General features: G+C 40.7%; 1 protein-coding gene across 3 annotated transcripts in view; it reads right to left on the bottom strand.

Moving 5' to 3' along the window:
• NUP214 (nucleoporin 214) overlaps positions 1–26,579 on the bottom strand; it is a 102,364-nt gene extending 75,785 nt beyond the window's left edge. For 2 of the 3 annotated variants that reach the window (XM_057548327.1, XM_057548328.1), the window contains exons 1-13: positions 26,417–26,579; positions 24,000–24,195; positions 23,222–23,373; positions 22,011–22,209; positions 18,759–18,829; positions 17,649–17,712; positions 17,086–17,189; positions 15,316–15,422; positions 14,590–14,656; positions 9,735–9,861; positions 6,914–7,075; positions 3,237–3,714; positions 1,745–1,920 (exon numbers count right to left, since the gene is read on the bottom strand). In XM_057548327.1, coding sequence (XP_057404310.1) covers positions 1,745–1,920; positions 3,237–3,714; positions 6,914–7,075; positions 9,735–9,861; positions 14,590–14,656; positions 15,316–15,422; positions 17,086–17,189; positions 17,649–17,712; positions 18,759–18,829; positions 22,011–22,209; positions 23,222–23,373; positions 24,000–24,195; positions 26,417–26,461 — 1,948 coding nt within the window. In that variant the 5' untranslated portion in view covers positions 26,462–26,579. Of the gene's footprint in view, positions 1–1,744; positions 1,921–3,236; positions 3,715–6,913; positions 7,076–9,734; positions 9,862–14,589; positions 14,657–15,315; positions 15,423–17,085; positions 17,190–17,648; positions 17,713–18,758; positions 18,830–22,010; positions 22,210–23,221; positions 23,374–23,999; positions 24,196–26,416 lie in introns of those variants that run through there. The other variant, XM_057548329.1, reaches the window with a different exon arrangement.
• Positions 26,580–27,247: the final 668 nt, after the last annotated feature.

Raw genomic sequence — 27,247 nt, 5'->3', positions numbered from 1 at the left:
GGTCACAGACAGGTGCTTTTCAGAATTTGATGACAAGTCCCAGAATGACGTGACTTTGGCAAACGCCACAAGGCAGCACTTTCTCCTGAGCAATAGGTAAGAGAGAAGATTTCAGGAATTTCACAGCTCAATGCTTGCTCAATATCTATCAAGATAAAATTATTCCTGACGCTCAAACACCAAATGGCTACCCAAGTATGTCTGGCTAGGTATTATCACTGGAATTCACAGAAGCAACCAACTTAAAAACTGAGACAGATCTGACAAACACCATCCCAACCATGTGAGCAAACTGACATCACTTACGTCAGGACAAAAAGAAATCATGTGATGTTATGCACATCACCTACGTGGTATTACTGCTCAAAATGTTTCATGTGAATCTCACCATGTGGAAACTCTCAAATCCAAATTGAGGGACAGTCCACAAAACTAACTGGCCTGACCTCTTCACAAATGTTAACGTTGAGAAAGACAAAAAAGGTGAGAAACTGGTTGAGACTAACGAGACAAAATTGGAAGATAACGTGTGGTCCTTGAGTGGCTCCTGGATTGGAGGGGGGGAAAAACGGCTACAAAGAACATTAAAAGGACAACTGTGGAAATGTGAATACCGGCTGTAGACGGGATTACTGTTAAATTTCCTCAGTGTGACAATGTGTTGAGTGCCCTTATTTTTAGGAAACATACTGAAGTTCCTAGGGGTGAAGTGTTTCATGTCTGCGATTAACTTTCAAATGTTTTAGAAAAAAAATTACATTAAAAAGGAAAGACGGGGCTTCCCTGGTGGCGCAGTGGTTAAGAATCCACCTGCCAATGCAGGGGACACGGGTTCGAGCACTGGTCTGGGAAGATCCCACATGCCGCGGAGCAACTAAGCCCGCAAGCCACAACTACTGAGCCTGCGCTCTAGAGCCCTCGAGCTACAACTACTGAAGGCCGTGCTCTGCAACAAGAGAAGCTACCACAATGAGAAGCCCCCGCGCGCAGTAATGAAGACCCAACACAGCCTAAAATAAATTAAAAAAAAAAAAAAAAAAAAAGACATAAAGCAAATGGTGCAAAATGTTAGCAAGTGTTGACTCTCAGGGAAGGGCATGGTATTCAGAATATAATTTATGCAACCTTTCTGTAGGTTTGAAAGAAGAAAGAGATAGGCTGGGTACATTTACTCATGGGGTTTTATAACGCACTTCAACTTGGCTATAATCATTATTCCCATTTATGATCTTTATTTAATAAATTTGCTTGCGGTAGGGCTGAGTGTGAAAACCCAAAGACAGTCATCAGAGGAAATAAGCATAAAGCCACCGTAGGCTCCTTCTCATCTATGTGGCTTAAAGACTTGTTCTGTGACCGACCTTCACGTAGGGCAGGCTGTGTGTGAAGATAAATGTCCCACGACAAGATGGAGACAGCATGGCAGTACTGAGGCCACTGTGAACCTTCCCAATCCAGAGTACAAAAGCCACAGGACTTCAGTGTGAGTTACAGGAAGCAAGAAAAAGGATTTAAACAACAGTCCTTACAAGTAAGGATTTTTAAACAACTTGGAAAAATTTTTTTTGGCCGTGCCGTGCAGCTTACAGGATTTTAGTTCCCCAAACAGGGATTGAATCCGCGCCCTTGGGAGTGAAAGCGCGGAGTCCTGACCATTGGACCGCCAGGGAAGTCCCACAACTTGGAAAAATATTCATCTGGGGATTCAGGATTGAGCTCTAAAGCAGTTTGCTTAAAATCATACCCGATACTGAGGAAGAGACTGAGGGCTTGGATGACAAGGAACTGGATGATGCCGAGAGAGGTGCAGGGTGGCTGAGAGGTCCAGAGGATGCTGGCTTGGAGGCCGAGGAGAATGGCAGCATTGAGGGTGCGCTCTGTGAGCTGTGAACAGGAGCAGAGGTGGCCGCGGCCGTGAACCTGAAAATGGAAGCCCGAATGGATCAAAATAGCCTGCTGCTGTGAGATCCTTTCCCACTGGTCATGAGCGATCATCAAAGGATAACTTACTATCCATACTTTTTTGCCTTCAGGAAATGCAAACATTTAGCTATTTCTTATAAAAGGTGAAAGCTGCATGAAAGCATTTATCATCTGCTTATTTGGAATGAAGAATTCAGTGAAAATGTCTAATAAGTACTTAACATGATGATGAAACTAAGTTTATCATGGTATAAAACATTTATTGTCGATTCTATCAAGCTGAGTAAAGAAAGAGGGTGGGACTCTACTGGACTTAGGAGAGTTTAGTGCTCTCCTTTTGCCAAGGAAATTACTGAGAACTCGTTGTGGGGTGATCATCTCTGGGGAATGAGGAAGGAAGAGGAGAGCAGGTCACCATCTTTGGGATGCTGACCATCTACTGGGCAGGGGAGGTAAGTTTCACCTACAGAGCAAACGTCTGTGAACAATCTAAACATCCAGCATCAGATGACTGGTCAAATAAATTATGGTGTGGCCACAAAATGGGATACTAGGCAACCTTTAGAATGAAGAGGCTGCACGGCAAATTTAATATTAACAATGACAGCGGCCAGCAGCCCCTTCATAGTGATAAGAGATAATACAGAAGAGTGGGGGAAAATTGGTAGTGTTTATACTCAATGGCTATCTTAGGAAGGGTTACAAGGTATAAGGGATTACCTCTCTCAAGAAGCTTACATGCTAGTGGTGAGAACAAAACAAGCAGATAAAGAAGTAAAAAATAAGATATGAGTGAGTTAGTAGGACCCAGATCTGGAGGAAAGTGGAATACCACGCTGAAGTGTTTGGATTGTACTCAAAGAGCAATGAGAAGCCGCTGGGGACTGTCATCTGATGTATTTACAATTTCACAAGATCACTCAGTGGCTATGTGGAAAACAGTTCAGAGAGTCAAGAGTGGACACAAGGGAGAAAAGGGAGTAGAGAGATTCATTTTCCTTAAGGGATATATAGTCTGTATTGCTTCATTTTTTTAAAGTAAGGAATATCTCCTACATTTAAAATCTGAAAAAGCAAAACAAGCATTTAAATATAAACTTCTAATAGTTAAAAAAAAAAATTCTAAGAGACATCTCTGGACTCTGTCCACTGATGAAATGCAAACCTTTATGTTGTTTGAATTTTTACCATTTGCAAGTATTACTATGGGAAAAAGGAAAAGAAAATCTATTCAATAACTCCACTCACAGCGACTCTATTTCTAGTGAATAACAAGCGATATTTCTATCCATCAAACTTTAAGCGTTACCTACTTTTCGCTAAGGTTGACCTTGACTGCAGAGGCTGATGGTGGGAAGCTGGGCTTCATTCCTGTGTTTGGAGCAGACACGCTTGGCATTGGCGTGCTTTCCAGGGTAGGCTTAAAACCCGATGATCCAAAGGAGAATGAGGCAGCTGAGGGTGCCATGGGAGAGGCCGCAGGGGTGAGTACGAGGGAGGCCTGAGGAGGAGGAGGAGCAAAAGAGAAGGAGGACGCTCCAGGGCCCAAGGCTGCTTTGGAACTGTCAGAGGCACTGGAACACGGAGCGGCCTCCCCAGTGACAGAACCAGACGACTTCAAGGATGAAGAACCAAAGGAGAACACAGCAGGGGCTCCAACGGCAGAAGGCAAAGAGAAGGTGGAGGTGGGAGCAGCCGGTGATGAAGGCAGAACAGAGGCAGGAGCTATGGCTGCTGTGGCATCGAGCTTCTGTGGGGCCTGAGAGGAGGTGGGGGTAGTAGGAGTACTTCCTGCAATGAGAAACATGGAGAAAAAGGAAGGGAGAAGTTAACCTCGTAACAGTGGAGGTCCACATCACAGAAAGTAAGTGGGTCTGTGGAAGAATGAAGCCAGAAATAATGGTTCTCGTTCCACAAGGGAAAAAAAAAAGGGAAGTGGAGTTGATGTTCGACTTTCCGTAGCAAACATTCCATATGGTAAGATGTCTAAAACTTTGAAGGAAAAAGGACATGCAAAAAGACATTAGACTAATAGGACTTCATGAACACCCACTTGAGTAATGCAGAAAAAATACACTTCTCGATGTTACAGTGAAAAATAAGTTATTCTGCAATATTTTATTATCAGGGAAAAACTTTAATTCAGACTTACACCTCATAATAGTCACTAAAACAACTCCAGGTTAATTAAAGATAAACACATATACAAAAGCATATATATAACTATATCTCAAAACAAAGGAGGCAAAAAGTGAGTTGTCTCTTAGAGTCTATCAACTTGATAAACCTAAAAGTGACCAAAAAAAAAAAAAAAAAACACAAAAGATAAAGATTTGACTATGTACAGAAATAGTTATACAACCAAAAGGTAAATGAAAAAAATTTTGCAGCAAATGACAAGTAATATGTTTTATTTTTTTTAAAGCTCATACAAATTGAGATTTAAAAAATTTTGAGACTTTAATAGATATAAGCTGGGAATCTAATTCACAAAAAGAAAATATATTCAATCTCTCTAATCAAAGAAATACAAATTTAAATGCGGCATATTTTTGGTTGTCCTCTAAATTATCAAAATAAAAATACATATAATCTCCTATGTTTGAAAGGGTAAAACAAACCTGAAACTTTTTATCACTACTAGGTACCTTTTTAGCACAGTCTTTTAGAAAGCATTTTAGCATTATGTCTCAAAAATCATAGAACATGTACCTAGTAATCCCAATTTTAAGAATAAAGACTACGGAAATAACCTAAAAAATGAAAAAGATATTTAATACAACCCAAATGGTAAAATATATTCAATAGAGTGTTAAACACTCCTAAATGAATCATAAAAATTATTTAAGAACCTGGAAAACACTTAAAATTTAAATAAAAGACCAGCATACCAATTATGCATACAATATAATCACAACTATGAAGAAAGATGTTTATGAAAAAACACTGAAAGAGAATACCATAAAAGGCAAGTTTAAAATTTTTTCTATTTTCCAAACTTTCTATAAAGTAAACATGTTAATTCTCCAAATTAAATAACTAACTAAGAAAGCAGTATTTTTTAACAATACATTTATGGGTCTTGGTTCTTCCAAATTGTCAGAGATGACAGTTTATCTTCACTATGTCTAAAGCAAGGAAATACTTAGGATACAACTATGAAAATGCCACTTTCTAAAAACAACGACCCCCAGGTAAATTGTCACTTCTGTGATAGTATATAATGCAAGCCTATCTATTCTGTTAATACTTCCTTTACACAATAAATATGGAACCAACAACAGCTTACCTCCTTAGAGACCCAAGCACATGTGTTAATCACTTCCATGCATTTAGTAGACCAATACAAAAACCATATGCCAAACCCAAAAGAAATCATAGGCATCTTCCCCACTGAAAATGGAACGAAATATCTGAAAACCATCATGCTGCTATTTGTGATCATTCAACCCAGCATCCTTGGCGCTGGAGTGTGGAAGCAAGCAGAACCACTGATGTCCTCTGAACCCATGAGCCAGCTTCAGCTAGAGCTGGTGAACTGGTGGGACACCTCCTCCCCCTTCAGTGGCTCTCTTCCTCTCATCTAAACATGGCTGTTACCTCTGGGCTAAGCATGAGGGAACATGGGGTTTCTCTAGGAGAGGCAAACAGTAAAACTGGTCTTTGCTCGTGCTCGGGGAATAAGGGGCTTGTAGCAAGTCCCTCACACTGAACTGTGCTCAGAAACAAACATCATCCCACAGGCTCCCGACTTCACAGGGTACACTGCTTGTTACAGACAGACCCAGCAACTGAGTGTAGGTAGTTCATGGGACTCAGCACCACTTAAAGGGGAAAAAATAACTCAGAGTACACACTGCAGATAAGGAGATATCCCAACACAACAACACTGATACAAGTCTATGCAAGGCACCTGGTATGTTACTTGGGGTCACACTGCCAGTTGGTAGGAGCCCAAGTATCTGAGTGGCTCTATTTATGAAGTACAACTCACTCTGCATTGGGAAGCAGTGAGAAAAGATCCCCTAAGTGTTCTCCACCACATCCAACCCAACTGGTCAACATTTCTTCCTAGATATAGAATTGGTGGCAGTATGAGCTTTTTTAGCTATATTAGAAGAGAAAAAACTTACTAGTTATATACTCACAGAATTCAAAAAGAGAAATATTAGTAAAATTCTAAAATATGAAACAATGCCCTTCTAAAAAGTTCATTTTGTTCTCACAAGTGATACACTGCCATTGTGAAAATTTTGAAAATGCAGATTGGCATTTATATGCATGCATTTATGTATATGAAGTATATGTAGCAAAATGCTGACTGGCTATTGCATGATGGGTTCTGTAGTGATTCTGTCTTTGTATTTTCTAATTTTTCTCCAATAAACATATATTACTTAAGTGATATCTTCAAAGAGGAGGGGGAAAAAAAACTAAAGAAAATTAAATACAAAGAGAAAATTCCCATGTTCTCATCACCCAGCAATAGCCACTATTTAGATTTTAACATCTTTCAAGTATCTCTTCTATGTACATATTTTTCTCATAAAAAAGGAATCAGAGTATACAGTGTTCTTTTACGATATGTTCTGTCCTTTCCTTGTCAATAAATATAACATTTTTAATAGTTACATGGCATTTCACTGTATGGATGTACAATCATTTATTTAACCAACCTCTCAGGATTAAACATGTTAGGTTTCAGACCACATAATATAGGGTCTTATAATAGGATACTGTCAGTAAATTACCTAATGGGATCCATCGGGCTGAGATTCCTTTTTCTCTAAAGTAAAGGTTGGAGAATAAAGCTTGGGGGTGAGAGAAGGCAAGTATGTGCATGTGTCTGAGGAAAAGATTAGTCCTGCCTCGGTAAGACAGACCGGCTGATAAAGGTAACCACTGTGTGTCCTCACAGTATTCACCCCGGCAAATACTCCTGTACAAGCCCTCGGTACCCCCTCTCGGCCAAAACGGGGGAGGCACGCACCTGATGACTTGGGTTGTCGCTCTCCTTCCAATGAGAGCCGCTCTGGTGTCCTGAGGGGGGACCTAACACCAGGATTTTGATTGATCATGTAAAATGGACAAAGCACACCATCTGTTGAAAGTAACATAAGAACTGGAGCAGGAGGAAGAGTCTTCTCATCATCTGTTAAAAAAGAAAACAAAGGTGATAAAAGGGCCAAGTCGATTGAAGGGCCTGGGCCCAGAAGCGGAAGACTGCCGGAAGCAAAAGACGCTTCACAGGACTCATCTCCACAGTAGCTCGAGTTGGTTTGTTCTGATTTGGATCTGAACAGCCTTTTATGAAACAGCTCCTTAAAGAAGAGCTACTGCCATGATCAGATGGCCACCGTCCCACCAGCCCTACAGGGAAGCCCTAGCAGTCCTGCAGCGGCTCTGACTCCCAAAGCTCCGATTTTTACGTGTGCCCCGGTGTTTGGGAGGTAGGTTTAGCATTCCCCTGACCAAGACAGGAGTCTCCAGGAAGCGACTCCTTTAGTAAAAAAAAAATGACAGATGAGCCTCTTTGGAAAACACATGGTAGGGCACAGAGAAGTGAGTCCCACTACTTTATATTCATTCACAGTTGAATCATAAGCATGTATTTTGTCAATTAAGTCTTTACGAGAATCAGAGTAAATGAGCTAATCAGACCAAACAGCCTGACCAGGGAAAGGACAAGGAACTTAGTGGTGTCTGACGGGTACACCTTTCTAAAATGAAGCACAAAGCGTGAAGAATATGGCTTTTTGTAAACAAATATTTTTTCCCAGTTTCATTGGGATAAAACTGACAAACATCGTACGTATTTAGAGTATACAACATGATGACCTGATGGATGTATACACTGTGAAATGATCACCACAATCAGGCTAATTAACACATCCACCACCTCATGTACTTTACCATTTTGTGTGTGTGGTGAAAACTTTTTTTTTTTAATTTTTATTGGAGGATAGTTGATTTACAATGTTGTGTTAGTTTCCGCTATACTGAATCAGTTATACATACACATGTATCCACTCTTTTTTAGATTCTTTTTCCATATAGGTCATTACAGAGTATTAAGTAGAGTTCCCTGTGCTATAGGGTAGGTCCTTATTAGTTACCTATTTTATATACAGTAGCGTGTCTATGTTAAGATCTACGCCCTTAGTAAATTTCAAGTACAGATCCCCGACATTATTCATAATGTAATTGAAAGTTTCTACCCTCCGACCAACACCTCCCCATTTCCTCCACCCTCTAGTCCCTGGCCACCACCATGCTTGCCTCTGCTTCTCTGAGTGTGACTTTTTTAGATTCCACATGTAACTGAGATCATGCAGTATTTGTCTTTCTGTGTCTGGCTTATTTCACTCAAGGTCCATCCATGTTGTTGCAAATGGCAGGATTTCCTTTTTATGGCTGAACAGTCCATTGTATATATATATAACACATTTCCTCTATCCATTCATCCACTGATGGACACTTTGGTTGTTTCCATATCTTGTCTGCGGTAATAATATTGCAATGAATATAGAAGTGCAGCTATTTCTTCAAAATCCTGATTTCATTTCCTTTGGAAGGGGAAGCGGAACTGCTGGCTCACATGGGAGTTCTATTTTTAATTTTTTGAGGCGCCTCCATGCTCTACTCCATACTGGCTGCACCAGTTTACATTCCCACCAGCAGTGTATACAAGGATTCCCTTTTCTCCACATCTTTGTTAACACTTGTTATCACTTAGCTTTTTGATAACAGCCGTCCTAACAGGTGTGAGGTGATAACTCATTATGGTTTTGATTTGCATTTCCCTGGTATTTAGTGACGTTGAGCACCTTTTCATATACCTGTTGGCCATTTGAACATCTTCTTTGGAAAAATGTCTATTCAGGTCCTCTGCCCATTTTCTAATCAGGTTGTTTACTTTGTTTTATTTTGCTATTGAGTTGTATGAGTCCTGTATACATTTTGGATGTTAACCCCTTATCAGATATATGGTTTGTAATTTTTTTTCCCATTCCACAGGCTGCCTTTTCATTATGTTGTTGGTTATGCTGTTTCCTTTGCTCTCTCTCTTTTTTGTTATTCTCTTACTTTATTTTTTTATACAATTTTTAAAGGTCACACTCCATTTATAGTTATTACAAAACACTGGCTATATTCCCCATGTTGTACAATACACACTTGTAGGCTGTCTTACACCCAACAGTTTGTACCTCCCACTCCCCCACCTCTATATTGCCCAGCTCTTCCCTCTCCCCACTGGTAACCACTAGTTTGTTCTCTAGATCTGTGAGAAAGAATATGCCTTGTCTCACTTTCACATTTCATGGGACTGCGGCCCTGCCGAGCCTCAGCAGGGGAGAAGACAGACTCAGAGCATGTGCTCAGGCCCCATCTGGAAGCCTGTGCCTGAGGCCTCCATTTTCTAACCAGGCCTTCGAACCAAGTATTGGTATGCAGCACCCGCGTGCCGTGGGGTGCTGTCCCCTTGGGAGGCACCGGGAACTTGGAAGGGGCACAGAGACAAAGCTATGAAATCAGCGCTGTGTGTTTCAGCCGTACTCTAAAGCACGCACAGACACGCCAACACTCAGACGCTCAGACACACAGAGTATGTGACCTCGGTCAATGAATATCCATTCAAGTTAGATGAGTGTTGTACAACACACTCTCTCACTCTTTAAGCAGAAACATGGTACAAGTTAAAAGTGCACAGCAGAGTAGATTCTATCATGAAAATGTAGAGCTGGATTTGAATATTAACCATGATGGGAAGAAGACTACTTCTGCACTAAGCTATGTCAGACTACACTTACTGATGGTGATTTCCACTTGGTTGGTGTAATCGATGGCAACTCCCATGGGCAAGGAATCATCACTCTTGTCTGTCACAGGCAGTTCAGCTCGGCTAGAATCCTCCAGCAGCCAAGATTCCCAATTACTCTGGACAAAAGAACAAGGAGAAGAAGAAAATGCCATGTTGGTTAGAGCTTTCTCCAGCACTGCTCAACAGGAGAGAAGAAAAAAGACAGCTCACGTGGTTTAGAGTTGTGTGTTGACTGAGACTATGAAATCTGGAAAAACAGTCTAAAAGCTATGAGTCCCCCAGCAAGCGAGGGGTTACTTTTCCAAGTCAACCTCTCTGTCTGTTCCTGGTATACGAAGTTCCTGCCTTGTGAATAAATAACCACTACTGTGAACACTCTCTGAAGTATCGTCCACCACAACTAGGCAGACTCCTGAACACAGAGGGTAAATCTAATAGCTGCACTAAGCCAGTCAGTAGCTGCTCCTAGAAATCTGGGACGGGAAGCAGGATCTCCAGGGGATCTCTAGTGAGGTCTTGAGCAGAGCAGCTTATAAAGCTGGCCAGATGCCCCGTGCTCAGTCGACCACAGAGACAGAAGATAACCTTAGTTCTTGTCTTCCTAGTTCCTGGTGTCAGTTCCTCACACTGGCCAATCTTCCTGCCACTGGATTCCTTGAGAAACCACCACATCTTTCCAATAAACTCCCCTTTCGTTCAAGTTTGCTTGAGTGGGATCTGTTCCTTGCAACAAATGATTCCTGGTTTTTAAAAATCTAAACTTTCGGGGGCTTCCCTGGTGGCGCAGTGGTTGAGAATCCGCCTGCCAATGCAGGGGACACGGGTTCGAGCCCTGGTCTGGGAGGATCCCACATGCCGCGGAGCAACTAGGCCCGTGAGCCACAATTACTGAGCCTGCACATCTGGAGCCTGTGCTCCGCAACAAGAGAGGCCACAATAGTGAGAGGCCCGCGCACCGCGATGAAGAGTGGCCCCCGCTTGCCACAACTAGAGAAAGCCCTCGCACAGAAACGAAGACCCAACACAGCCATAAATAAATAAATAAATAAATAAATAAATAAATATTAAAAAAAAAAAGAGAGATCACTTCGTAAAAAAAAAAAAAAAAAAAAAAATCTAAACTTTCGGGCTTCCCTGGTGGCACAGTGGTTGAAAATCTGCCTGCCAATGCAGGGGACACGGGTTCGAGCCCTGGTCTGGGAAGATCCCACATGCCGCGGAGCAACTGGGCCCGTGAGCCACAACTACTGAGCCTGCGCATCTGGAGCCTGTGCTCCGCAGCAAGAGAGGCCGCGATAGTGAGAGGGCCGCGCACCGCGATGAAGAGTGGCCCCCGCTCGCCGCAACTAGAGAAAGCCCTTGCAAAGAAACGAAGACCCAACACAGCCAAAAATAAATAATAAATAAATTTAAAAAAAAAATCTAACCTTTCAACGTTGACCAAAACTGGGCAGCACGAATCAAAGGGGAATAATGCTCAATGAGAAACAGAAAAACAAAAAACTGTTCAGGAAAGGGAACATAATCATGTTCCATGACTTAGCTATGGAGTGAAGTCACATTCATAACAACGTAAACAAAATGGATTCCACCTTGGAAAAACAATCTATAGACAAAATAAAGAAGGCTTGCCAATCACTACAGAACAGAATACACACAGTATCAGCTTTGCTTTTGCAAAAGATGAGACACAGATGACAACAGCTTACAGGTGGGAGTGGGGAAGGTGTGCTAAAGGCAAGGGTGGGGCGCTGAGATGTTCCTCTCACAGCTTGGAAGATCAAGAGAGATGGTGTATGGGAATACCATAAGAAATGAAGGTAAAAATGATTACTCAGAATTCAAAGATAACCAATAGAAGAAACTAAAACAGTGCTATAACCCTACTGAAAGGAAGGAGGGAGGGTTTGAAGGCCACATGTGAGCTAAATCCTCATTAGCCCTAACAGCCAATAGTTTAACATTAATAATCAACAACTAGTGATAAAGCAAATCATTATTTAGGGATAAGGAGGTAACCATTAAAAGAAAAAGTTTACAAGTTAAAAGTGGTCCCCTTTTGAGAACAGAACAGATCAGGACAGGATGCACAGGGGTGATTTTTCACTTATAAGCCTCTCTCCACTATTTGATTCTTCAACCGTGAACATAATTATTTTGATAAAAAGCAAAAATAAGTGTTTTTCAATGTGTGAATACATAAAATATTTGTGCTACTAAGAAATTCTTACTGAAGTTAATCCAAGAGCAGCAAATCAGACTGCTGAACTCTGGCCTGTGACCCTGAGGGCTATGCACTTATGATTGGCCACCTTGCTGCCCAGAGAAGGATGGATAAATGTTGAACGACTGAAGGAAGAGGCATATGTACCTGTGCATGGGGTGCAGCACAAAACATTTTTAAACTCAAGGTAGACTTTTAAAAAGAAAAGCTTCTGGCTGAGGAGTTGTGAGAAATGGTCAGAATGCAGATGCATTTTGCAAGTAGACCAAACATTACCTTCTGATAGATGTGAGATGTGAGAGAAAGAGAGTCAGAGGTGACACCATAATTTTTGCTTGAGCAATTGATGGAATGGAGACTAACCTACAAAGAAGGGAAAAACTTGAAGGAGGAGCAGGTACTGGGAGAAAAACAAGAGTCTATTTACAGACAGTATTAGTTTAAGATGCCTCTTAAAAATACAAGAGGAGTTGCCACTTAAACATTTACATATGAGATAGAAAAATACCCCTGGAATAAACTCCACTTGCTTATTGCATATGATTCTTTTGCTTAATGCCTTATTTAATGTAGTGGTACTTAATTTGGAATGTCAAATTCTGATACAGATACTACTTCATCTGTATTTTATTGGTCCATGTATTATTTTGTTTCTTTTTGCCTAGTTCACTATTTAGGGTATACCAACACCCTGTAACAAATATAGATCCAAATATGTACTAGCCAACATTACAGAAGATTTTTGGAGTTTGATTGGGTATTCAAGTTGGCAGAGTGGCTGTCCTACCAGCTTTATTCAGGGATCCAAGCTCCTCATTTGTGGCTAACACAAGCCATTATTTTAGTCCTTAACCAACTTTGTATCCAGGTGACAAAGAGAAGAGCAAATGGAGGAGGCCCACAGTTCCTAGGGGCCATGCCTAGAATTAGCACAGAAACTGCTGCTCCCATTGGAATAGGTAGAACTCAGTCACGTGGCCACACCTAACACCAGGACAGTAGCAGAAAAATAGTTTATCATTTTAATGTTCAGAAGTGAAAGAAATTTTAGGTCATTCTCCTGGTTTTCTTAGCAATAAGAAAAAATATTTAAAATTAGCAGAATTTGGGCTTCCCTGGTGGCACAGTGGTTGAGAATCTGCCTGCCAATGCAGGGGACACGGGTTCGAGCCCTGGTCTGGGAGGATCCCACATGCCGCGGAGCAACAAGGCCCGTGAGCCACAACTACTGAGCCTGCGCGTCTGGAGCCTGTGCTCCACAACGGGAGAGGCCGCGACGGTGAGAGGCCCGCGCACCACGATGAAGAGTGGCCCCCGCTTGCCGCAGGTGGAGAAAGCCCTCGCACAGAAACGGAGACCCAACACAGCCAAAAAATAATAATACTAATAATAAATAAATAAATAAAATTTATAAAAAAATAAAATAAAATTAGCAGAGTTCTGTACTCACTTTGATTAGCTGAATAAGTAACTGACCCATATTCAAAGTTCTCTGCATCCTTTTCTTATAATCCTTTACAAAATGCAGCAGAGGCACTAAAATTTGGCTCACATTTTAAATAAAACATTTTATTGATTTGGTCTTCTGTAGCTTATTGAGTTTTCATTCTCTCTTATTCTTTAAGAACAGCTCCGTATGTTTTTATGTTTGTCTCTGCCATTATTTCTAAGTAGTCTGCAACTGTAGCTCTGAGCTTCTCTTTGACCTGAGTTATTTCAGTTAGTGACTTCATATACATGTATATATATTTGCCAGTATTTTGAAGTTTTGTTTTGATTGTTTAAAATTGTGTCATTATCCAGCTTTATTACAATGTCAGAAACAGTGCAATGTCATTTCTACATCTGACTTGATTTGATCAATTTTTCAAAATGTTTTGTGGCTTCTGGAAAAAAAAAAGTTTATTCTTGATGTGTACCCAAATTTAATACAACCATTACCTGGCCTTTCCTAATTATATAATTAAAGAAAGAAAGAAAAGCTTCCTTTTCATTGTCTCTCCTGTGCAGTCACTGTGCATAATCTACCAGAGCTCAGGAGAGCTTACCACGACAACCTCAGCCCACCCTGGCCTGCAAGGAGCACACAGGGGAAGAAGGGAGATGGGTGCTTATCTGCACAGGCGCTTTTAGCTTTCTGGCAGTTTTTCAAAGTCAAACAGAAAGTATTTCTGATGAGTCACAATTTGGTTTGATTTGCATGTTTCTCTTCCATAGTCAAGGACGGGTTATAGTTAACCAAATAGAAGAGGCAGGTTCAAGTAATAGGAAGAAAATAAAGACGGCTGAACAGAACAAAGCAGAAAAAACCTCCTACACATCCAGGTACACTCCTATTGGAGGCTGATTACTAGTAAGTTTCCACACACAGTGGATACATCCTAACCTAACGGAAGGGCTTTTTGATGACATTGAAGGAATGGCTAAATCTGACACCCATGTTTGTCCAATGCAATATCCAAGCCATTTGGTCCAAGGCTCTTGGTCATTTAAGCTGTGCTCTCATCCAGAAACTCATTAAAAGGGATGTGACTTCATCTAAATCTTAACCTCAGTTAAACCCCTCCAAAACCTTTCTCAGAATAGTATCACATAAAAGTGACAAAAGAGAGACATTTACCTGGCTGCTTTGTCGAGCGAGGATACTAACTTCTGTTGAAGCCGCAGATGCTGCCAGCACTAAATCCCTTCAAAGAATAAAACCGGAAGACCATTAAATTCAAACAGCAACAGTTGTACCTTGACTTGAGTCACTGGTAGCATCTACAAGGCTTTCATTGGGATGTGAAGGAGAAAAGCAAGGTTTTCTACCTGGCTGAAGAAAGGTAAGAAGATTTTGGATGTAAAGCTTTACTTTTTAGTTCATAGGCTAGAGCCCTGGAGACTCAGCCAACTGCCTCCCTACTTAAGACAAAGGAGAGACACAACAGAATCAAGTCAGAATTCCCAATAAATATAATACCCCCCTGTAGAGAGAATAATCTAATTAGAGGAATAGAAGCTTTGCTTCAAGTCATCTATCTTTCAAAGGGACACTTCTGCTCAGAGGGAAACTTTAGTATGTTCCTTAAACATCAGTATTTTCTTAAGTCATCACTGGAGTTAATGAGAAAATGGGATTTCTAAGTTTAGTATGTATTCGAGCTAAATAATTCAAGACTGGGAAAACAGAAGTAGTAGTCAGCAAGGCATTATCTAGCAAGAGCTGAAAATATGTTCGGGGTATCTCCAGCCTCTATTTTCCTCCCTTACAGAAAGGAAACAAAACAGAACAAGCAGGACCAAGTGACTCAGGCGTGACCTGACAGCGAGGGCAGGCTGTACCCTCCCTGGGTACGCGGCTCACCATTCTTCAATGTAGCTGAGGTAGTAATGATGCTGCCTCTCTGTACAGCTGCCGTAGCAGGGCTCCATAAAGTTCACAAACACTTCTGGGTGCTTTTCTTCTTTTTTCTACAATGAACAGAACGAGAAAAAAAAAATCTCATGGGCGATTTTTCTTGAATCCTACACAGTTAAGAATCTCAAAAGATAAAACCATTTAAGTTTTATGAGAAAATTCATTCAAAATATATAGACACTATATAAAGGCAGCATTGAGCAGTACAAAGAACAGAAGCATTGGCCACTGACCAAACTGAATTCAAAGTGTTCTGTCACTTTAGCATGGACAGATTACTCAACCTCTCTGATAATGTTTTCTCTCATGTATGATGGACCTAAAAATCCTACATCAAAGGCTGTTGTGAGACATGAAAGGATACATATAAAGCATCTAACCCAGTCTAACATGGAACATAAGTAGTATTCAATAAATGCTAGTGTTAATATTATCCCTGGGAAAAGAAAATCTTAATGATATCTCGAAATAAGGCATCTTAATAAACTTATTTTTAAAATTCAATATTGTCAGGAACCCAAAAGAGTTAATAAAAACAAGGCACTTTTTTCTCAGATTGGCAAAGATTAAAAATGGTACCATTGCATATTGACACACATATTGGGAAACTGGTAGTTCCATCCGTGGTAGGAGTATAAACTGATACAACTTTTCTAAAAGATACTTCGGCAGTGTTTTCAAAAGCCTATATCAAAAGAGCATATACTGCTTGACCTAGCAAATTCATTTCTAGGTATTTATCCTAAAAAATAAACATAATCCCATTAAGTGTACATAAAAGAGTGTTAGTATTCTTTAAAACAGAAAAAAAGTGAAAGCCACCTGAGTATCCAACAGTAGAGGAAGCGCTAAATAAATTGATTATCTGCCCAAAAGCAAAATTCAGATTTACTGAGGTAGAAAGATAGTTGCAATTTACTAAGTAAAACAAGGTTGCAAAACAGAATGACCAGTGCCACCCCCACTTTTGTTATATTTAGACTTTTATGTATGTATTTAATGTTTTTCTAGACTTTGAAAGCTAATGTGATTTGGAAATATAAGCCCTGCCTCATTTGCTGTTTTTTAATGCCACTGCAATTCAGTAAGACAGTGTAGATCTTATTATTCAGGTCCTTCTTTGTCCTTCAAAATGACTCACTCCCTCACTCAAATGGCTCCTCCTCAGAGGCCTTCCTTGACCACCCAAGCTAAACCCCCGTCATCATCCACCCCTTACCCTGCTTTATTTCCTCCATCACCCCTATCACTCCGTGATCCGACACTTGTTTGTGGACTAGCACGTTCATCCGAATGCAAGATCCACAAAAGCAAGGACTTTGCCTTGGTCGCAGCTATATTCTCAGCTTTAAAGCACACTGTGTACGCATTCGATAAATATTGGATGAATAAATAAGTAAACGAATTTTGAAAATCAAGGTACTTTCTTGCTTTTCTAAAATGTCTTTATCAGGTTAACATCTACCACAACTCATAGTTTGCAACTTAAGCAAAGTAAGTTTTAGGACTTTTTTCACCTTGTGACTCAACAGTAGAACACGCTCTAAGTGAATACCACCATTTTGGTCCCTAGGATCCCGGTGCAGCATTAAAATCTTACACCTCAGGTTGCACGACCACTGCCAGCAAGAAAAGGAAACTGAAGCCTAACTGCAAACTTTATTAGAAGTCTTCTAAAATTCTCAAATAACAGAGACATCCTTTTCATAGACATACCGGGAGTAGAGCCATCACCACATCTGGAGCAGTTTCCAAGGTCCCGTCCGCAGCAGCATATACTATTGTGAATTCATATGTACCGATCCACAGCACATCCAGAACTGAAAGACACACATCCTAATAAACCATCTTGTGCTTGGAATAACCCCTGTACGTTATATTACCATCTCATGGATAAAAAAAAATCCAACTCCTATAGCTTTTAAAAAGGTCCAGATTTCACTAACTAAATCCAATTCACAAAGACTCAAGAAGCCCAAATTCATCCCAAAGTGGTATTTTGTTTTTTTTCTGGTGGATTATAATCAAGGCAAATAATGAAGAATTCTAATTAAAAAATCAGGATCCATTTAATGTCATTTACCAAGAGACACAGGCGTCTACCAGAGGATTATTGTTACAGCGACTTAATTAGCTAACTGAAATAATGGGAGTTTTCATACAGGAGGCACCAACACTTCCCTGAGCAGGTATGCAGGTGCATCACATGATCTGAAATTTCTGCAATACGGACAGCACCTCATTAGAGGTCAGCCCAGTAAGAAAAGCAGATGTGTTACCTCTGACAGGATGATCTGCCTCATAAAATGGAGGACAAGGAATGACTTTCTTTTCCTGCAAAGTCTGAAAGAGATTTGGAAAAAAACAAAAAACAAAAAACAGAGTCGAATGAAACAATTCCCAAACCAATGAAACTGTCAAATCCAGTAAGTTCCCCTAGAAACCACCTAAGTCTCATCTCCCCAGCCAGGAGAGAATGAATACAGAGACGAGTGGATGCCTACTTCTAGAATCCTACCCTATGGCAACACTCATCGGCAACGTGTTCAATGTAGGTAATGAGGATGCTCTAGAGTCGCAAAACCACTCACACGGATGCAGATAACCATCAATAACGGAACAGAGGGATTCACACAGTGGAGTCCTATGCAGCCATTCAAAAGAATGAAGTAAGTCTATATGTAATGAGCTGGAAAAAAAAGACTCCAATACACTATTTTTTTTTTTTTTTTTTTTGGCCGCAGCGCGCGGCATGAGGAATCTTAGTTCCCCGATCAGGGATCGAACCTATGCCCCCTGCAGTGGAAGAGCGGAGCACTAACCACTGGACCACCAGGGAAGTCCCTCCAATACACTATTAAGTTTAAAAAAAAAAAAAAAAAGGCAAACAATAAAATTAAACCAACTGTATTAACTTTTTTTTTTTTGTATTAACTTTTTACAGGCTAATGCCCTAAAAGAATATGTACCAAATGTCACATAACTTTTTGTGATGACAAAGAAGAAACAAAACCTTAACCTCAAACCTATTCCACCACATTCACCACTTTGCAGCCCCACAGAGAACAGGTGGAATGCACAACAGCACAGGCCTTGGCATTGCCTGTGAACCCCTCCTTCCCATTCGGATGTGACCAGATATATATGGATTCTTTGTCAATTTATATTGAAGAATATTCATGAATATTACCTCTGGAAGACCACAGGGGGAAGCTGACAGAGTGGACATGCAACAACTCTTTCCTGCATTCACTTGTGTACTGACAGATTTGTTGCAATGAGCATAAATTACATTTTAATAGAAAAAAACAGCAAAGATACTCCCAAACCACCCCCAAAACAGTGGGTAACTTAAGTAAAAAAGTTCTGAAGTCCAAGGCAAGACTTACAGGAAGATACTGGACCACAGTTCCATTCTGTTTCCCCACTGCCAGCTGCTTTCCTTTGGGGCTCCAGCAGACTGGGTAAAGAAGAGAATGCTACCAATTAAAAACTGAATAAAATGGAGCAAACCAATGAGATCTGTACCAAAACAGCCACATAATAACCACTTCTTGTTCCTCTGTCAGTCCATGGAGGACTGTGGGATCATCCTTACTTGGCACAGTGAAAAAAGAAAGATCATTTTGATAATAGAAGCCAACTGTGATTTATCACTGGGCCACTGAATCAGCTGTTAAAAATGCTTTTTCACGGTCGCAGCTCCAAGCAGCTGGGCATCCCTACAGCTAACTTTCCTGAACGAGTAGTAGATAATCTCCCAGCTGATGTATCCACTGGCATATATTATGGTTGGGCCAGCGTTGGAAGTGGAGACGTCCATAAGACGGTGGTGAGCATAGGATGGAACCCATACTACAAGAATACAAAAAAGTCCATGGAAACTCATATCATGCATACTTTCAAAGAGGACTTCTATGGGGAAATTCTCAACGTGGCCATTGTCGGCTACCTCAGACCAGAAAAGAATTTTGATTCTTTAGAGTCACTTATTTCAGCAATTCAAGGTGATATTGAGGAAGCTAAGAAACGACTAGATTTACCAGAACATTTGAAACTCAAAGAAGACAATTTCTTCTAAGTTCCTAAAAGCAAAGTAATGAATGGCCACTGAAGGAAAAGCATCTTATTTATTCATTCACTGTTTTCTAATATTTTTTTTTAAATTTTATTTATTTATTTATTTATGGCTGTGTTGGGTCTTCGTTTCTGTGCGAGGGCTTTCTCTAGTTGTGGGAAGCGGGGGCCACTCCTCATTGCGGTGCGCGGGCCTCTCACTATCGTGGCCTCTCCCGTTGCGGGGCACAGGCTCCAGACGCGCAGGCTCAGCAATTGTGGCTCACGGGCCTAGTCGCTCCGCGGCATGTGGGATCTTCCCAGACCAGGGCTCGAACCCGCGTCCCCTGCACTGGCAGGCAGACTCTCAACCACTGCGCCACCAGGGAAGCCCTGTTTTCTAATATTTTACTGCTCCTAACTCTACAGTCTCATCTTGGTTATATTTTAAAAATCAAACATTTTCCTACAGCTGTGAATTAAACAGTACAATGTAGTTACCATATTATGTTCCAACTGTTCAATTAAACCCATCATGTTACAGTACTAAAAAGGTTCATTTTAAAAATCAAGAGTCTTTTTTTATGTAATATGTTGATTAAAATGTACTACTAGAAAGGTCTTAAGTGTTTTATAATGGAAATGGAATATATATAAATATGGGTAACAGGCAAGTCACTAGTTTGAGATGAGAACTATAATTCTCATGGTAAAATTCTAGCATGCATGTACCTGTATAGACAGCATGCTCTGCTAATCAGAAGGCTCATAAAAGTAACTATATTAAGCAGAGGTTTGACAGTTTATTACAAACCTAACGGGAAAAATCCAGACTTTGTATTTTTGATATTTTGTGCATTTATATATTATTATAGACATGAAGACTTGTGAAATTTCATTTTAGTTAGTCATTTCCTTTAAGGGCTCAAATCATTGTACTGTGTTCCATTTTTGTTACAGCTGCCTCAGTTCTAATTGGTCTAGACTCTCTCCCTATTTTTTTTTGTTTTTCTTTTAAAACAGTTAAAATGAGTGTTTTTCGAATCTCTAGTTCTCATTTTTGTGTTGTATAACACTTCTCTCTTTTTAAGAGTAGATATTCTTCAACATTTTTCTTAACCTTTGCTTCCTGTAAACAATTGTCAGTGTCAGTTCTTCCATTTAGAATATCCAACTTTACATTTACAAAATGTAGTTTCATCTGTGTCTGTATCTGCCATCCCATCGCTTCACTATATGAACAGTGATTAAGTGCATGTCTCTTGCATTTTAGAAAAAACACCCGAATGTTCATCTGTAGGTTTCCTCAAAGTTTAAACGAACACCTAGCATTTCATTTATACATACCAGTTTCTTAAACAACACAAAATACTTGTTCCCCGCCCCCACCCCGGGAAACTATTTAAGAGCCAACTAAATTATGAAATACAAAGTTATTTGTTTTTAATGTGACTATATGTTCCTGAGCAAATGCAGACTGTTGTAGTTGTCTGTGCACAATGTAATTTAAGGCTAAAGAGTGCTATCTAGAAGATAATTTTAAAGATAACTCATTATAAAACCATTTTCCCCTAATCTGCATAAATGAGAACTGATTTTAACAAAACTGTTTATATAATATTTACAAGAACATCTAAAGCTAATGTTGGAGAAGGGGGAAGCAGGAATAAATTCAGTTGGATTGTTTTGACTTTTTGGTGTATGAATTTATGGCAAACAATGTAGTATGTGTCTTTTTCATTTCTTCTTTAAAGAAATACTTAGAAAATGTAATTTAATGTTAGAAATCCTGTACTTGAAAGAAGCCTCAATTATCAGTGGTTCTATGAAACAAAGTTAAAAACAAACATGGAAAGTGTAAAAAAGATTTGTGTTTGAGTAGCTTGCGACTGATTGTGTCCTCATTAAGTGTGAAAATTCTTTGATACTGTCACCTTACATTTTGTTAAATAACTATTGCTTTTGAAAAGCCTATAGTGTGTGGTTTAGGAGTTAGTTAATAGTGTCTACATTTTTTTAAGTTTTATATATAAAGTATTTATATATTATAAGAAATTGCAGTAGGGCCATTTTCGATTAGTCAGTGTTTTCAGGCCTTGAAATAAATCTTGACCAAGTGAAAAAAAAAAAAAATGTTTTTTCAATGGAGTATTGCCCAGAAAGCTGTAAAGTACAGAAAACTCTGTAGTCTTTAGATAAAACAAGGAGAATACAGAAGGTTTTCAAATATCAAGAAATCATTCTCTTGCTCCTATTTGATATTTTCTAATGCTTTTCCTCAAACGTACAAATGACTGTTTCAGAGTACGACCCTTTTAGATCAAAACAATTATTCTCAATAACACAGTTCTAAACCAACTATGCCAAAATATTTCTTTCTCCAGAAAACCCAAGCACATTCAAGTTAAATCATGTATGCTATTTGGCTTCAAGGACATTAACTATGGAAATAAAAAACACTCTCTCCACTTCTACCAAAGAACAACAAATATGACAAAAAACCCCATTTGCTTTTTTCCCAGAAATTAAATTTTAACTAGATTACCATTACCATATGTTACAGAGGAGAAGACTTTATTACTCACCAGATGTTACTCCTACTGTGGAAGGAAGAGTCGCACACACTTTCACTGTCTCTGTGATTTGTAGGACAGCAATGCTGCCATCAGCCAGACAAACTGCCACCATGGAGGAAACAGTAGGGTTCCACTTCATATCGATCACCATGCCTCCTGCATCTTTCAGGAGCTTATGATATGCAAACGGGCGTTTCTGCTGTTTGGCCTTTTAAAACAAATGCCCAGAAGCAAACATATATTAGTAAATTAATAAGTACAGAGACATTTAATAGTCAAAGAAAATTACTGAATCTGCAAGTTTTCTCGAACTACAGTTCACTTGTCTCCATGACCATGAAAAAAAAAGGTAGCTCTGCACAACAGTCTATTTGTTACAGACACTTTTAACACAACTTTGAAAACGGCAATCAACTGTTATAGCATACTCAGAGGGACTCGCAACAAAGGAATACACAAATGCAAAATAATCCATAAAGAGCAGACACTAAATAAAAATCTGGGTTCTGCTTCTTAATAGTGTTGGGCCACAATACAAAACAAATAGTTTTGTATTGTACCTATTTTAACTGGTATGCAGAAACCACCAAAGGCTTCAAAATTCCAAGAGCTTCACTGAAGCATTTGTTGTGGAAGGCTAATGAAAGATTAATGATATAAAAAGTACCCCAAACAAACACACACACAAGAACCCCAAATACTTAAACTCCCTGGGCCTGGTTCTCTACTTATGAAATGGAGACGACAGTACCTACTGCATAAGGCCATGAGGGGTGGGCACGAATGAGAACAAGGCACGCAAAGCACCAGTACAGGGCCTGGCACACAGTCCGTATACACACTCAATAGTATTGACTATTATCATTACTAAACGGCCTGGAATGGAAGAACACTACATTAGGAGGCCAGAGATCCAGGACGTAGGAACTTCTGACAGTAACTACTAACTCTATGGCCTTGGGCAAGTCACCTAAGGGTCCCTGGGCTCTGGCTATCTCATATATAAATGAGAAATGATAACATCTTGGGGCAGGTGGTATTATGAAATAATTTCTTGAAGTCACTTCTATCTCCAAAGATCTATGATTCTATAATTAAGGACCTTTTAAAAACCCATATTTTAATCTAGAAAAAGAATTCAAAGGTCAACCAAGAACTTCTAGGTTATGATTCAATACCAGGAAATCTTCTTAGGTCCCTACAGTTTGCCAGCAGCTTACCTCATTTGAGAAAGTGCGAGCATCAAAAAAAGCAATAATGGAACCATATTCACTGGACATCATGCACACGGAAAGTGTGAGGTTATCACAGCTCAGGGCCAGGTGATGTATCGGGAATTTCATAGGAACTAGCAAGCTTTGAACTTTATCAACTATGAAAACATAAAAAAACACAGAGCAGAAAATGGAATGTTCTAAGCATAAGCCACAAACTCTCTATTCAGGTCTATGTGAAACAATTTTTGCATCTACGTAAAAATATGCACACACCCTGATAACAAGTTGTGCAGATAAATCGTAGCTTTCTTACAGATGTATAATGTTGCATTAAGTATCATAGGGACTCTTCCTCATCTGACCTGAGAAAACTAACTGTGGCTGTAGCCCTTGTTGAAAACAGTGCCCTGTACCGTCTTTTTGCAACAATGCTCCAGATAGCACACATTCCCATTTGCTTGGATGGCGCTGTTGTGACAACTAAAAAGCCACGCAATGAAACTCTTCTCCCAGGGAGCAGGAACCCAAGTTCAACCGATCATATGGCGCAACGGTAAGCTGTTCTTTTCCCTCTGAGCTCAGAGCAACAGCTCACCAAAAGAGAAATACAAAGGGCCAAAGAGAACACCCAGGAGGGCTTCCAGAAGCCTACCTAGAACTTCCTCTTCTTTGGGGTCAATCTCAGGACTAACAGCAGTTTTCCTACTAGAATGATTTCTTGTAAATCAAATGACATTAGCACTTCACTCCTCTATCATGCAACATAAACCAAGGAACTTACCTATCTTATTGGGATCATCTCCAGGTTTATTCTGAATAAGAAGATTTTTAGTAGGAAAAATCTGCAACCCACTGGCTCCACCAGCGAAGATCAGGCCATACTTGTTGGACACGGCAAGCAGATTCGAGCGTTCCTTGGGCAACTCCTCAGGGGAGTCAAAGATTCTCACCTTCTTCAGTGCTCTAAACTGAAAATCCTGTGGTGCGGGGTCAAAACAAGATCAATTCAGGGAAAACAGGAAATTAAATCACATCTGTCATTATATTTCAGTGCACCCAATTCCAGCACAACAAAATATACATTACCTTGAGGGTAATGGCTGTGTGGCTCAGTCATTTTTAAGCTTCCTGTGATATTGTGGCACCCGGTATAGTGCTTATTAGTATTTACTGAATAAATTAAATTAAAAAAAATTCTTTCATGAAGCCTTCCTTGACTAACCCACATAACACTGATCTTTTCCTTTTCTGAATTCCTAGCTTATTTATTGTCTGAACCACCACACAAGCTGCATTTTTAAATTTACAATCTTGTCCTATTTCATGGTATGTCTTATGATCCAGAGCAGTGCTTAATAAATTGTTGTTACATATTGAAAGCATCACTCAACTACCCTGTAAGCTCAAACTACCAGTGCAGTACTCAACAAAGATACATGGAAATAATGACCACTGAACGGTAACCAAATGCCAAGAACTGGCTTACCTGCATCAGATACTAAACAAAACTCCCACCACAGAAGAGGTCAATCTCTTGGTGTTCAAGACCTATAAACATACCTAGATGCTATGAGGACATCTAAAATCAAGTCCAAACCCCTTAACACAGGCTGTAAGGCCAACACGGCTTGACTCGTCCACTTCCAGAGCCTCACCTCACAATACTCTGCTTCCATCCCACAACTGCACCATCACCTCTGCCACATCCAGTGCCACCTCCACCCCCCACCTATTTCCAGTTTTCATTTCCACCCGTTTTCATGCTCCTTGGCACCTCAGGGTCTGGGAGCCTTCCCCAACCTCCTGTCAATGCCTGATTCATCCAGTCTTCCATGAATTTATTGATCTGCTTTCAAAGAATTTTCAGTGTGTACCACTTCTTGGTAAAAAGAGTTTCATACGTTTACCAAGCATTATGTTAAGTTGTGTTATATATATATATTTTTTTTTTCTTCAATTCTAAACCTATCTTTAAGTCAAGGTTTTGGTGAAAAGAATATGAATCTCCTTCTGCTTACACTCCAAGAAGTGTAAAAGCCAAAGACAGCCTTTCTCAGCCTTCATTTGTGTCCATTTATGGTGTTTCATACAGGATCCCTAACACACCCCACATACTAATTTCCTTGGATTCGATGTTTAATACATATTTGCTAAAAGATTAACAGAAATACTCTTCTTAATTCCAACTGAGTATGGTGATCAGAAATCCACACGGCTTTCCAGGTCAGACCATAAAATTTTCAACCTTTTTTGTTAATTCTCATCCTGATAATCCCGAATATCCTACTTGGGTCTTGTAATCAGAAACTCAAAGGGAGGCCATCATTTTCTAAGCCTGTGGTTCTAAAGCCTTTTTATCCTTCTGCTACAGCACATGAAACATGGCGCACTCTCATTGGGTTGCTCACCCTTGGCAGTGATTCTCAAGAAGAACGAGAGCATCACTATTCTAAACACGGTATGGATTACTACTCCCTAATGCATTTCAGTGATTTGTTGTTCAAATGCCTAAAATATTCCTACAACTTATTTCCTTTCGGGTGTTTACAACCATCATTTGGATCACCTGGCCCTCTCAAGTTTCCTGACTTCAGGCTGATTTCCAGTACCGAAACAGCCCTCCGATCCTAGTTAACGAAAGCTCTTGTAGGATAAGTGATGAACCCTGGCTCTGCATTAGGCAAGCGTGGACCGCCTTACTAGTACAGCGAGAGAGGAGAGAGGGTCTTAAAAACAATAACAACAATCTGGTTTTCAGCCCGCTTGTCAAATGCGGCTTTGGGTAAGTTACTTTCCGAGCCTCAATTTGCTCCTCTACATTAACAAGTACTTCGTAGGGTTGCTGTGATAATTACCAGTGCCTGGCACGGTAAACGCTCAATAAACAGTAGTTAGTACCACTACTCGGATCACCACATTAAAGTAGCTAGGATAACTCAAGAGGGTCGCACAAGACCAACAGGGGACGCGGAAACCGCACTCCGTGGGGCTTTCACGCCAACTCCACGGCAGAGCGCTCCAGGACGCGGTAATGCGAACTCTGAAAGCGGCAAATTGTTCAAGCAGGAGGCGCTGGAGGCGGGGGGGGGGGGGGGGGGGGGGGGGGGGGTCAACGGACATCCGAGCTTCCCGAGTCAGCGGGGCTCCAAGGCAACACCAGAACTAAGGAAGGGAGGGAGGCCCCGGCCAGTGTCTGACCTTCATCTCCCGCTCGGGGATCACGGCATCCATTTCGTCTCCCATCGCGCCGCCCTCAACTGGTCAAAGCAGCTACCGCAGCTGCCCGCGTCCCTGCAGACGCAGCCCAAACGGCTCGCAGGCCGACTTCCTTCCCTCAGCTCTGGCGGCGCGCGGACATGACGCACTTCCGGCGCGCTTTGATGACATCACGCATTTCCGGCGGAGGGACAATCTAAAGTCGCGAGCCCTTCTGGCCGCCGTTGAGAGAGTAGGGGGCGTGGCCCGGGGTCCGTGCGCCTGCGCCCGGGGGCGTCCGGGTGCAGCCACCGCGTTTTCAGGTGCAACGCGGTTGCTTCCTGTTGGTTTCTCACACTGGGAAGTGCAAGCGCGTGTCCTCCACGTTCGTTTCGTTGAGACTTCGCAGTAGTCTTTGGATGTAGGTGGTTATCAATAGTTCCGACTTCAGAGGAGTTGGGAACTTGACAAATATTTCCAAGGGGTAGCTTCTGAGAAAGGCTTTAGAGGAGTGTGGAGGAAAAGGGTTCTCGCCACGGAGACCCTTACGTGTCTGAAGGCTGAAAGAGGATATTAAAGGGCCCCAGCGATCAGCTTTGTTTACTCGTTGGAGTAACAAGCCTGGAAACTGCGCAAAGACATCCTAGTCACCTAGGGGTTATCACTGCCATTTAATTGATGAGGCAACTGGAAGCACAGAGAAGTTAAGAAAATTCCCCAATGCCCCTCAGTCAGAAAGTGGTGAAGGCTGGATTAGAATTCAGCCTTGCTGATTGCTGGCTATTACACAGTCCTACGTAGAGATTTTTGTAGTGGAATTATATTATAAATGCT

Source organism: Balaenoptera acutorostrata, chromosome 6 (assembly GCF_949987535.1).
Source record: "Balaenoptera acutorostrata chromosome 6, mBalAcu1.1, whole genome shotgun sequence".
NCBI classification, from domain to species: domain Eukaryota; kingdom Metazoa; phylum Chordata; class Mammalia; order Artiodactyla; family Balaenopteridae; genus Balaenoptera; species Balaenoptera acutorostrata.
Note: the sequence above shows the minus strand (reverse complement) of the source record. Positions and strands in the feature narration are given on the sequence as shown.